This window comes from Sphaeramia orbicularis, chromosome 11, assembly GCF_902148855.1.
Source record: "Sphaeramia orbicularis chromosome 11, fSphaOr1.1, whole genome shotgun sequence".
Lineage (NCBI taxonomy): Eukaryota > Metazoa > Chordata > Actinopteri > Kurtiformes > Apogonidae > Sphaeramia > Sphaeramia orbicularis.
The window spans coordinates 26,110,884-26,125,099 of NC_043967.1; the positions used below are offsets into that span (position 1 = coordinate 26,110,884).

Consider the following 14,216-nt stretch of genomic DNA (forward strand, 5'->3'; position numbering starts at 1 on the left):
GCATTTCATGCACAAGGCAGACTTAATGTGCTTCACAACAGGTATATAACATAGCTACAGTAAAAAAAAAAAATCATAAAAAAGGCAGTGCAAATGCAAGTGAACAGTCACATGTACACATACTTAAACTTGCACATGCTCACATACCCACACAACCACACATGCACACACACAACTCAACAGAACGCTGTCAAAAAAAAGATACGTTTTTTCATCTGTTTTTAAAAATGCCTACTGATATGGCATGTCTAACTGTATCAGGCAGGGTGTTCTATTTTTGTGGGGCATATACACTAAAAGCTGCCTCCCCTTTTTTGGATCTGGTGTGATGGACGAGTAAGTTGCCACTGCCTGTTGACCGAAGTTTTCTTGCTGGGGTGTAAGTGATGAGCATATCTGTGATGTACTGAGCAGTGTAAATAAAACCTGGGCTGTGCATGTACTGTATGTGGATCATGTGTTCTTCTGTGTCTTCTCCAGGTCTCTGTATCGTCTTCCTCCTTTCTGAACCTGCTGTCCAAGTGGAGCTCCAGCTCCAGAGGCCCATGGCCCCTGCTTCTCTCAGTAAGTGAGAGGTGAGCAAAGCTGGCCTCCTCGGCCCCCTCGCTGCCCCCGGCCCCAGACCCGGACCCAGACCCGGACCCTGAGGCTGACCAGCACCACACCCAAGAGGAGCAGTATGTGAGCGAGGGGGAGCGCAGCCAGCTTGACACACAACCGGTGCTGAGGGACGCTGAGACCATCACAGGTGTGTGTGTGTTTGTACTGTCAGAGACACAAAGAGGCAGAGCCTGACAATAAAACACACCCAGAGGAAGAGGATGAAAGAGTCTGTCGACACAACATGAAACATCAGCAGAACATTTTAAAAAATTGGCTTGCTTCTTGTTGGCTACATTCAGACAACAGGTCTTAATGCACAGTTCGGATTTTTTGGTGAAATCCGATTTTTTTGTGCGCTCGTTCGTATTACACATTAAATACGACTTCTATCAGTTTTGAGTATGAACTGAATGTGACCCTGAAGTGATCCGCATGCGCAGAAGAGGTCCTGATGTAATACGAGACCATGCAGGCATGCACTGTGTTTACGGAAGTAACACTCCTGGGACGTAGATTTGTGACGTTTGTCGCATTTCAATGACATAAAGGTCAGAAAATGTGACCTGGCCGTTCAGACTGAAGTGGCATTGCAACATATCAGATTTAGGACCACATATGAAAGTGGCCTGGGTTGGATTTGAAAAAATCTGATTTGTGCTATTCAAATTGTCTTTAACAGATCGCATAAAGGTCACATATGGGCAAAAAAAATCAGATTTGGGCCACATTGGCCTGCAGTCTGAACATAGCCTTAGAAAGCACAGAATGAGATGACAGGAGAGGAACATATAGTTTAGTTTAGTTGCACAATGTGTGACTACACAAAATTTCACAAAAAATAATCTTGTTGAAAATTGACCCGACTTGGTCTCAATAAGTAATTCCATCTAATACTGAGCTAGATTTCATCAGTAACAAGAAAAAAGTGATTTGCATAATATCCCACATGCTGTTTTGTTTTTTTGTTTTTTTTTTTAATTTCACACAATTCACACAACTTCCCAATTTAATAATACTGGATATGTCCTCATTGCCTGCAGGAACCACAATTTGCTTTAACTTTAGCTTTAACCCTTAAAGCCTAGAGCTAGTGTTGTGGTGACATCGAAATGAATTTATCTTTACATTAACCTTTCTTAAGTAATTTACCACCATTTTTTATGATGTTATCCTCTGCATTTTGGATTTTTTGTGAAAATCAGGTATTTTCATATATTTAATTTAGTTATCATACTGATATTCATGAAAGCTAAATTCAACTAAAAGAGGAAGAGAAGTAAATTCACAGGTTATTATATCAGAAAAGAGAAAACTGAAGAAAAAGTGACCATTTCAGCAAAACGTACCATTAACTGAACATAAAAACAGGCCTTTATTTATCTAACTACATGGTTTTACTGGTGAATCAACATTGCAGAAAATGATGGTGTTTCCATGTTCACTACAGAGCCTCTGACCATGAAAAGATAACAAACTGCATTTTATCTGAATTATATAAATGCATTGATAAGATTAATGGTTCAAAAGTAATTAAACATCTTAGATCAATAGATGCTATTACTGAATATCAAATCAAATATAACTGTTTATATTAGAGTCTAATGTGTATTTCCACTAAACTCTATTATTTGGGAAATGTAGCAGCATCTGATTCCACATGATTTTAATACAAATTTCAGTTAATAATTATCCACTAGGAATTGGTTCCATGGCTTAAAGATGATACTCTTCTTCTCTTTCTGTTCCGTCTTTGTTGCCCAGATGTGTGCAACAGTACCGACCTTCCAGAGTTTGAGATCATCAGTCTCCTGGAGGAGCAGCTGCCAGTTTACCGGCTGCGTGCGGACACCGTCTATGGCTACGACCACGATGACTGGCTGCACACCCCCCCTCGTTGCACCGGACACCAGGCTCGACCTGACTACAGAGCAGATCGAGGAGACACTCAAATACTTCTGTAAGTGCACCACATGTGTATGATATTATTAGAAATAGTCTGTTTCCTGTGCTGCAGATGTGGGAACCAGATGGAAGGGAATTTATCTCAACAGTTCATGAATAAATACTGGACTCCAACAGACTGACTTCACCCGGCACCAGAGATATTTAATATTTCCAACAAACGGTTCTCAGAAATTTAACCCTCTCTTCCGGTTTAATCATTTGACAAGCTTAAAAATCATAAATACTTTGTAAAAAAACACAGCTCTTAAAACATACACTATATGGACCAAAATATTCAGACACATATTGGGACTTTGGGACAAATATGATATTATCATGATAAAATTTTATATCAGTTATTAATAGTCAATAATAATCATGATAAATATTAAGTCAGTGTTTCTATTAAGTTAAAAGGGTAATCCTGGTTCATGAGTGAGAGCTGAATAAACCAAAGTGTTACTAGTGGTTTAAAATGATTATTTATGATCAGTAAGAAAAAAAGTTCTGAAATCTAGAGGTAGAACATTTAAAACAATTGTGCTGATAACAACGATATTAAACATTGAATAAAATTAAGTAAAAAATTACTCTGAAGGCATTGTAAACAGCAATGTAAACAAAATCAAAACATGAAATAAAAATGTTTATTACAATGATATGACACTTGTTATTGTTTTGTAGTCCAGCCCCGTTAGCAAAGAAACACGTCAACTGACTCTTGTCCATATGGTCTATAATGCTGGTCCTGTGAGAAACTGATCCACTGCCACTGAGATAATACATTGCATTGTCTTAAAGCCTCATAAAGAAAGACATGAGGATAAACCACAGCCCTGTCTGCATGGATAATTCATATTTAGAGGGGAACGCAGATTGGTTAGAAGACTAGACTTAGAAATCTATCTCCAAATCCATTAACATGGGTTGTTTATATTCTGTTGTTTGTATAATGTAATGTGTAGAGTCTGGCCTATACCAACTATCTGTCACTAAAAACTACTGATCCTGATCAAATTTGTAAGGATGTTGTGTAGCTGAGTCACCACTGTCTGAAATCTAGTTCATTCATTGCAAAGACAGGCAGGGGAAAGGAGATTTTATTTGGCTGTCCACATGCATTTGCATTTAAAAAAAAATTCTAATGAGGTGTCTTTGTGATGTACTGAATGTTCCTATTATTCTGATAGTTCTACTTAAAACATTAAATCTAGATGAAAAACAGAAGAGCCTGTCCACTCTGCCTCATTATAATTGGTCTCATTTATAAAGTATTAACAGACACATGCATAAAATGAAACTGATTTATTAAACATGTGTCTGTCAGTAGTTTTTAAACACCTAGTCTTCTATTATTTTTGGGAACCACACGCATGTTCCTTTGTTTATATACAACAAACTGGGTAATTTAATGGTTTGCAGATGTAAAATTAATGTATAGATATTGTAACAAAGGGCTTAATAGTCATCAAACTGTCCTCTCAGACAATAACAGTAGATTCTGGTTGAATTACATGTTGCTAAGTTTCTGTTTCTGTTTGGAGAACATCCGGTGCTGTGTAAAAGTCTTACACAGCCTTTAGTTTTGTTGTATTTTCAGTGTTATTATGAGCATTCATATTTATTTCTCAGTGTCTTTTCTACAGACACAACCAGGAAACACAGGAAATATGTGCATAGTATTAAAAACATTTAAAAAAGATCTGAACTAAATGGCAATGGCTGCCACAGGGTAAAGTCTGCACTCTTTATGACCTCTGTGTACGTGACAAAAACAGTAAGAAATAGCTGACATGTGTTGGATGAATCCTGGTGTAAAACAACAGAAATAAATGCGTACTTGTACTGTACATATATCCTGGTTGTATCTTAATACAGAGCCCGAGAATTGAGTTTGTGTGGTCATTATTACATTACTCATAAACCTAATGTTGGCTTTTTGCACATTACGGTACATGTAGGTTAAACAATGAACAACCAAGTCGTGGTTACTGTTCCATACTTCAACTTTACCATGTAACAAGACAATGACCAAAGCGTACATTAAAGGTCTGTAAGGATTATTTAGAGAGAAAACAGCCAGGCTGGAATGGCCCAAATAACTGGTAAGGAAGCATTTTGTGATAAAAATACAGTTTATCTGACTTGCGTACTGATTTAGTCAAAAAAAATCTTCATAATGTTAAATAATCTACATATAAACAATAGGAGCAGGTATGTCTCTTCAAAATTATGATACTAGGTGTTTCCAAACTTTTGCCAGGCTCTGTCAATCTTCGCCAAAATTACTGGTTTACACTATATTTATCATAATGTTCTAAAGGGATGTAGAATTTGATCCGTAGTAGTTCAGTTTATGCATAAATTTGCTCTTCTCATGACATGTAGATAAGGCCTATTGTGAAACTGGGTTATGAAAAGGGGGTTGCCAGGACTTAAAAAAAAAAAATGTTTGGGAAATACTGGTCTGCTTTAATTTTGGCCTATTTTAGTTGAGCTGAGATTACATCCTCATTCCACAAGGGGGGGATGTTGTTCCACTGTGGTGCCAAGTTATACAAGTAAAGCTATGAAACTAATGTCCCCTACAGAGGACAAAAATGCAAAAATGCATTGCTGGGTCTCAAGAGGATATAGCACCAATCATAATACAGTGCTATTTCAAGGCACTTCCCAAATTCAGGCCTTAAAAAGACTATATGGAGAGGAAACCCAGCAAATCCTCCAGGGGTAAACCCAAGGCAACAGTGGGGACAGAAACTTGTTATGTAGAAGAAAAAACCTTAGACAGAACTGGGCTCTGGGTTGGCGGCCATCTGTCTTGACTGACTGGGGTTAGGGGACAGAGGAGAGAGAAAAGAACAACAAACAACACAGATACAGGCCAGAACAGGCAAACACGGGGACTGTGGAAGTTTACAAACTAAACGATCTTCTTATACTTTCTTTTGTTCTAATCTATTACATGCATAGTGATCTTAGGCACTTCATCGACTTTAAGTTTGTTTAGATAAAGGACCTTTTAGATACAGGTATGCTGTTTGATGTCTATTATAGACTGGAAAAGTAGTGTTTCATTTCCCTTTTTTAGAATCAACAGTCATCACTCATTTTCAGCGTAAAACAAATCCTGTGAGGACCACAGTCAGATTACTGGTGTGTTGTGTAGTGTCAGTCTGTGTCCATTTGCAGTGTAATCGATGGCAGAGTGAGTGTGTGTACGTGAGTCTGTGCATGTGCCAGAGGTTTGTTGGCGAGTGATGATCGCCATGGTAACGTACTGGAGGCAGAGAGATGTTCAGAGGAAAAAGGAAGTGGAGGTGAAGAGAACAGAGCTGTGGGTGTCAACAATCCAAACATCAGTTCGCTTCCTCTGATTGGCCCCTGTGTCCATCCTTACATCCTCACCCGTCCAATCACAGTGCAGCCTCTGCCTCTGTTTCGCCTCCTGTTCAGCAGCTGTGGAGTTTTTCCAAAACGGATGTGCACGCTCCCGCATCCCTCCCTCGCACACGCTCACAGGGCGTTCATGTGGGTGAAGGGTAATTTAGTCTGTGGGCCTATTATAACAGAGGGACTGAGAGAGGAGCAACATGGATGGAGCAATGTTTGGACTGGGTGTCGTTGCCTTGTGAAAGGAGGAGATGGACAGCGATTACACGACTTTAGAGGGGGATGACTGGCTCTGTAAGGAAGATGAGAAAGGTAAAGCGTTTAGATCACAGATACAGGGGATGGATGTTTTCTGTGATTTAGTATTCTGAGTTATGTGCTTAGTATAGTAGAGGTCAGGGGTCTGGCCAGAAGATCAGATAACATTTTTTATCATAATTTGAGTTGTTTTTTCTCAGTTTTGACAGACTTGACTAGATACAGTGGACAGATGGGGATGAGGTCAATTGACAATGGATTTTAGAGGCTAATATAACAATGGCTTCAAACTGGAAAATACTAATAGTTGAAAAAGCTTTCCACCCTTGGAAATGTAGTATTTTTTACTCAGTTTGATAGCGCTATAACTGTTTGACTCAGCATCTAAGTCAAAATAATACATAAATAAAAATCAGTAAGTAGAAGAACATCAAACTCAAACTTATGAATCACTAAATCTGGGGCTGACCAAACTGTGTAAAACAAGTGGTGCCAGACACAACAAACCCCGCCCCTTGCACATATTGTAGCTTATTTTGGCATCGATCCAGCTGATATCATCATGTCTATTCGTGTGCTGATGTCAGCATATCAATTGCCTCTATGTATGTGCCAAGTCTGAAGTAAATTGAAACAAAATTTACGTTTTATAGACATGTGAGATTTCGCCCCTCATAAGTAAATGGTAGAAAAAAAAAAAAAATTAATAAAGAACTGGAACTGTGACCTACTTTTCCCAAAATGTAAAGAGATCTATTCTGGGTCACTGGCAATCTATAAACCAAATATGGTATGAATTCAAGTAATATTCTTGCTGCTAGAGCGTTAACAATCAAACAAACAAACAAAGAAACAAACCGAACCAAAAACAATAGCCCTTTGCCTCCCCTTCGGGGGCTGGGGTAAAAAAAAGATTGTCATTGTATTTTTTCCTTCCAAGTCAGCAGTCCTGCATGAGAAGCTTAATATTAAAGCTGGAAAAAGCAAAAGTATTTTAGAGTACATACCTTCCTTCTGCAACTTTCTCTTCTTGGTCCAAATCAATAGACTAAATATAAATACAGAAAAACCTGAAATCATTTCGTGCCGTTATGAAACATGAATCCATTTTTCCAGCTTCAGTGTTGAAAGTAAGTAGTAAGGTAACATCCAGGTCACATCTGACAGAATCTGAGCAGTGACTGGTGGTTACTGTCGGTCACATATTTAACCCTGTAGCTGTCTGAAAACATGTGATTAGCCAAAATCAAGGCATCACAGGGTAGATTTTCTACAGCCTGGAAACACAGGCAAAGAGAAGATACAGAAATTTTTCAGACCTTTTGAATTATGCTATGATGTTATAAATCTATCAAAAACTACAGCTTTAAGCACAACCGGACCCAAGTTCTGCTGATACCAATAGTGTCAATAGATTTCATCACTAATTAATTGGCCAAACTACACTGTTGGCCGTAAGGCTGGAGTAGTTTTGTTTTCAGACAGTTTCCTCTTTTTATTCCTATTTATACACATCAGTAATCACCTTTGACCAGGTGCAGTAATTCCATACTGAGTCCCAGCTACACCTTATCTATCAAGAATGAATCACATTGTACCAATAATTTCATGAGAAGAGATAAAAAAAGTTACTAAAAAAATTCTAATTTATGGGCCACTGTATTTCCTCTACCTCGAATTAAAACAGATTACATTCAAGGCAGCACTAATTCTACTATAGATCATTATTCTGGTGTAAAAGTCCTGATTAATATGTGTGTTCATCTAACATTTAAAATGCAGGGAATAAAGAATTGTAATTGACAGTGTATAATCATTTCTAGTATTGTCCATTAAAATGTGATTTTAAAGTGATATATATATATATTTTTCCCCATTATTCTTTGGCAAACACAGCATAAAAACACACAGTATTGTTGACAAATCCAAGTTACTAAATGCACTACACTGAAATTATCATATGATGGTTGATAACAAACACAGTCTCTACAATTGACTGAAATAACAGAGTTTGTGGAAGTTTGCAAAAATAACTGTTTAGTCATTTATTTTCCAGGAGGGGAAGGTAGTTTTGTGCAAACCCTGGATAAATGGTCTTAGCAATAGAGTTCTGCCTTAGTATTCTCATTAAAAGGAATTTCCTGACGTTTGTGACATTAGACACATGCAGTTTACCCATGGTCTACTCACTGACTCACTCTTTAACCTATAAAGACCAAAACAGCAACTGATGACCAAAACCATCCACTGATCTAAACTGTTTAATACCTGTTGATCCACTAATCCTATCAGTACATGTAAATGCAGTTTGTCATCTTTTCATGGTCATCAGATATGACCCATTTGGACGTACAGAAGGTCCACAGTGAATGTTGAAACACCGTCATCTTCTACAACATTGATTCACCAGTAAAATTCATGGAGTTTGATAAATGACAGTGGATGGGCACATTGGGTTTATGTTCAGTTAATGATATATTTTGCAGAAAAAGTCACTTTTTCTTTAGTTTTCTCTGTTTTTGATATAATAACCCTCAACTTTAATCTGATCTTTTATGAACATCTACATGATCAGTGAATTAAATATAGGAAAATGCCTAATGTTCACTGAAAAAAATGCAAAATACAGAGGATAATATTTGAATAAATGGTGTTAAATCACTAAAGATAAGTTAAGTATACAGAAAAAACATTTTTGGAACTGCCACAAAAGTAGCACTGGGTCTTTATGGATTAAAAACTGTTATCTTTATTTTATTCTGAGAAATGGAGTCGATTCTTAATACACATGCCAATTGTTGTAACCGCCAGGATTATAGAGGTTTAACATAATGTATTGAGTAACCTTGTACACCATGTCATTGATTTGCTGTGAAGTCAATAAGTGCCGTCACCTCAGGGCAACAGAGGAAATGGCTGCACGCCATGGAAACAGCCCTCCGCCCTTTAACTTCACTCCGCTCCCACAGCCTCACATTGTACAACTGGTGATGGTAGCATTACTTCCTAAACATGACCTGTCAACAACTGCTGAGACAATGATTTTCTAAACTATTGCATAATGTTGCTCCGTGTGACACATAAGTATCTTCATGTTCATGTGTTGCACAAAGGATTTTGCAGCAGTAACATCTCACTGTTGATTTCTAAAGTTTTGTTTCTTTGTGTATCAAACCTTCACTCGATCATCTCTTATTGGTGTTTTATCTTCCTTGTTCATTCTACAGTACTATGTGCAGACAGAGTGGGCCAGATGACGAAGACCTACAATGACATCGACGCTGTCACACGTCTGTTGGAGGAGGTGAGAGGCTCTGTGTTTGTTGTCACTGTAATTAATCAGTGTAAATCAGAAATGGGGGGTTTCTAGAGAAAACTGTCCTCAAAATTAAATACATAGCTGATTTATTTATTAGCCTCAAAATTCACAAAGAGATTAAGCATCTAATTTTCAAGAGTGAGTGCCCTGGCTGAAATAAGGAATAGCAACAAGTGACAAAATAAAATATTCACCATCAATAGAATGAATACAATTATCAAATGGTCTCGGCAAAGCAGCAACTTTGGAACTGCAGTAAAACTATTCTAGGCAGAAATATAGCCTGGATGACCAAAACCACTGCCAACTTCTACAATTTAGAGTCCTTGGTTTCATGGATCAAATTGAGTTTGTTGCACAGATGATATTAGTCTGGAACTCCTTACCACCAGAGCTCAGAAATATCACTTCACTCTCTGTCTTCAAATCCAGACTCAAAACCCATCTGTTTAGGACCACTTTCTCTTTGTGACCACAATTGTATTGTCCAGTTTTTTTACTTTTTTACTTTTTACTCTATGTTTTATTGCTTGTTTTATACAGGGTGGGGAAGCAAAATTTACAATGAACATTTAGTAGTTTTTTCTCAGCAGGCACTGCGTCAATTGTTTTGAAACCAAACATATATTGATGTCATAATCATACCTAATACTATTATCCATACCTTTTCAGAAACTTTCGCCCATATGAGTAATCAGGAAAGCAAACGTCAAAGAGTGTGTGATTTGCTGAATGCACTCGTCACACCAAAGGAGATTTCAAAAATAGTTGGAGTGTCCAAAAAAGACTGTTTATAATGTAAAGAAGAGAATGACTATGAGCAAAACTATTAGGAGAAAGTCTGGAAGATACTATTAAAGAAGAATGGGAGAAGTTGTCACCCAAATATTTGAGAAACACTTGCGCAAGTTTCAGGAAGCGTGTGAAGGCAGTTATTGAGAAAGGAGGACACATAGAATAAAAACATTTTCTATTATGTAAATTTTCTTGTGGCAAATAAATTCTCATGACTTTCAATAAACTAACTGGTCATACACTGTCTTTCAATCCCTGCCTCAAAATATTGTAAATTTTGCTTCCCCACCCTGTACTTTCCTTGTTTACTTTGCGGTGTCCTTGAGTGCCAAGAAAGGCGCCTATAAATAAAATGTATTATTATTATTATTATTATTATTATTATTATTATTATTATTATTATTATTATTATTATTATCATTATTATTGTTATTATTATTATTATTATTATGGTGAGGAGGATTCTCCCTCTGGGTCTGTGATGCCTTTTTTCACATTTTTCTCACATACAGGTAAAGTGAAGGGTGGAGGCTACCTCATGGTCAGGACAGAAGAAAAAGTGGCAGGGCTCAGAGGGGGGTTTAATAACAGTAGAGAAGTAATGGCAAAATAAAAATAAAAAAAAACTCACTGAATAAGTCTCACCTTACCCAGTGGCTTCAAAAACCATGCAAAAAACACAAAAAAGTGAAAGATTCTCTGTAGAGTCTGTTTGGTTGGACGGTTCTGAGTCTTTTTAATAACTCAGTTTTGCACTACACATTAGATGATGCTTGACACAACAGATTCAACAATAACATGAAGAAGTCTATTTGGACGACCGTAGAACCATGGATGTGCAACACGGTGGACTAGATATGAATGAAAACCTAATTCCAGGGTTCCCACGAGTCCTGGAAAACCTGGAAAATAATTGACCAAAACATATGGAGAAAAAAGGTTACATGTCCTGGAAACGGTTAAGTTTTCTTGGAAGTTATTTATCCTCCCCCTGCCTTGTCACCTTGTATGTCTAAACAGATGAAACAAAAGAAATTGTTTTTCAGTGATTTATTGAAAATATTCGAATATTTTTCGAGGTAGTGCAGGAGAGAAAGTAAGAGAGAAGAGAAAGTTGAGTTGGGAATTGCCCAGTTGAACTTTGTAACTCCAGTTTGTCAGGCTAATGAAGTGCTACGCTGTAATCTGTGGGTGTGTTTGCATTATTCTGATACATTTGTCATAATTTTTTTTCACAGATAAATTACAGCCATAGACTGCACATCAAATGTCTGAGTAATAAACATAGAAACAATCTGGGTAAATTTAAGTTACAACTGTAGAAAAGAACACTTCCAAAGAATTAGGGGGACAGGGGAATGGATTAGTGTATGATGTGATAACTTGTCTCTGTAGCGGCTGAAAATATCCTGGAAAAGTCCTGGAAAATACTCTCAGGGAAAGAGTGGGAACCCTGCAATTCTGAAGATCCTCTAAAATCTTGTGTACTGAACTTCTAACTGGGCCCACACGAAAAACAGGAAGATTATACTATCTATGATTATACACGGTATCACAAAGTAAATATATTTATGATATATTTACAAATATATATTAGTGAAGTATTAACAGAACTACTATACTATCTAAACTCCCCAGCACTGCAACCACTATAGGTCACAAAATAGAATAAATTGTAAATGTATGTCTTTGTTTTTTATTTTATCACCATTTAAGTTTTTGCCACTGTGTACTCAGGTGGCTCTTCCTGGGCCACACAATAGGAAAACACATCACAAAAACATCTGAACACACAAAACAGTAACAACCACAAATAATACAGACAGAAGCGCATAGTGATGTTTGACACAATAAACCAAGAACAGCAGTAATCCACACTAATCATGAGTCACACAGCAGAACTATTGTATCTATTTAATGTCTTTAACAGTGTGGAACTTCATTAAGTCTGTACTCATATGAGGCTGTTTGTTCCGTTTGGATGATGCTTTGAAAATAACTGATTGTTTTTCTTTTTTGGTTCAGGGATCACTAAATTGTAGTTAATAGAAACGTGAACTTATTAGTTGCTCTAAATATTGCAGTTGACAATTCGTTGTGCATTTAACCCTTTATAGGGCACACATAGAAATACTCTGAGATGAAAAATTTCAACCTTAGCGTGTTATTGGAGAACATAACAAGATTTTATTACTTTTGTGAAATTTTTCAAGATTTTTTCATTGTCATGTAGAAAATCAAAGTCAATGAAGGTACCGTATTTGGTTCCTTGCCCATAAGTGGAAAAAATTAAATTAACATAAGAAGTATATATAAAAAAAATACAAGTCATGTGAAAGGAACATGTATTTTAGAACATTGGAACATCACTTTTAGAGCATTACAACATAAGTGCTGATCCAGACACCTGTCCACATCCACATTCTCCCTTTGAACATCATTCCTTACATTAGTACCATTACTTCATGGTACCTAACAAAGCAAGTACACTCACTGTTCATGCAGAGGTGGACCTTACAGACCCTGTCGACCACATTGGACCTGAGATTGTTGCCTCATTGTCCTCGCTATAACTGTTGCTGTCACTGTCTTGTAATGTGAATGCGTGTGTGACTAAAAATAGTCACTTGCCCGATAAAGGGTTAAGGTCTAACTTAACAAATGCAACCATATGATGGAACTATGCACTGAACGAGACGACACATTTCATTACTGTTTTGTGGTAAAGCTGAACATTTCCTATACTTTTTCTCATTTTCTTCAGGACATTGTCTATTTGCTAGAACTATAAGTAGCCATCCACTCCTCCTTTGATCCGACTGATTTGTCAGCTTTGTCACTTCTTTTATTGTCTTTCTTTTGTTCTAAAAACAGAAAGAGAGAGATTTGGAGCTGGCAGCGAGGATTGGCCAATCACTCCTTAAGAAGAACAGAAGTCTGACTGAGCAGAATGACTATCTGGAGGAACAAGTGGGACAAATCACAGAGGAGGTCTGCACACATGCACCAGTGATCATGTGACTCCAATGTTTGTCTTTTTGCATGTTAAAAACCATTTTGTTCTGCCTTTTTATGATTTACACACATTTCTAGGTTGCCCAGTTGCACCATGAACTGAACCTGAAGGATGAGTTGCTGCAGTTTTACACCAATGCTGCTGAAGAGAGTGAGGATGAGTCCAGCAGCTCCCCGACGTTAGTGTCCGCTCTCTCTGACTATGGACTGAAATCAGCTGAGCTCTTAACAGGAGAAGAGATTAATGCTTGATTCACTTTGTCTAAAGGGGGAAGAAGAGTAAAGTGGAAACAGCTTCAGGAGGCTTTGTGAGTGACACGCTGCAGAGGAAACTCAAAGAGCTGGAGGAGGAAAACCTGTCGCTGCGATCAGAGGTATCACCGCTTGTGATGCTGTTAAACAATGTTTGTGCTAGTAGGTAGATGATGATGAGATGAATTTTGGTTATCTGTGCCTCCTGGGGGTGTCATGTTTCACCTCCTTCTGTCTGTTTTACACATTCACAACATTCATACTTAGGTGAAGAAGAATAAAGGTATCCCTCACACGGTCCATTCAACTTGCAAAAAAATTTTACTTAACTTTATAAAGTTTTTTGCAAGTTGAAAGGACGGTGTGCAGGATACCTTTTTTCTTCTTCACCCGTATCTCATGCTCCTATACACCTGTCCCCTGAAGACTTTTTAGGTCTGCACCAGCCTCCAAACTTTATTTAGGATTACAACCACACGTATTGTAATGTACGGTGACCCAGAGGTGCAACAACCCAAAAAATTATCCACTAGCCCAAAAAATTATCCACTATAAGGAAAAAAAGAGAACAGCCCAAAAAATTATAAACTATAAGGAAAAACAAAAAGAGAACGGCTCAAAAAATTATCCACTATAA

At 37.5% G+C, this 14,216-nt stretch overlaps 1 protein-coding gene across 5 annotated transcripts in view; it reads left to right on the plus strand.

Moving 5' to 3' along the window:
• The first annotated feature begins 581 nt into the window (after window positions 1-581).
• Window positions 582-14,216, plus strand: part of trak1b (trafficking protein, kinesin binding 1b) — a 29,734-nt gene continuing 16,099 nt past the window's right edge. For 3 of the 5 annotated variants that reach the window (XM_030146699.1, XM_030146700.1, XM_030146701.1), the window contains exons 1-6: window positions 582-748; window positions 2,365-2,560; window positions 9,426-9,502; window positions 13,187-13,303; window positions 13,406-13,506; window positions 13,596-13,701. In XM_030146699.1, the coding sequence (XP_030002559.1) occupies window positions 2,365-2,560; window positions 9,426-9,502; window positions 13,187-13,303; window positions 13,406-13,506; window positions 13,596-13,701 (597 nt within the window). In that variant the 5' untranslated portion in view covers window positions 582-748. Of the gene's footprint in view, window positions 749-2,364; window positions 2,561-6,034; window positions 6,253-9,425; window positions 9,503-13,186; window positions 13,304-13,405; window positions 13,507-13,595; window positions 13,702-14,216 lie in introns of those variants that run through there. The other 2 variants (XM_030146697.1, XM_030146698.1) reach the window with 2 other exon arrangements.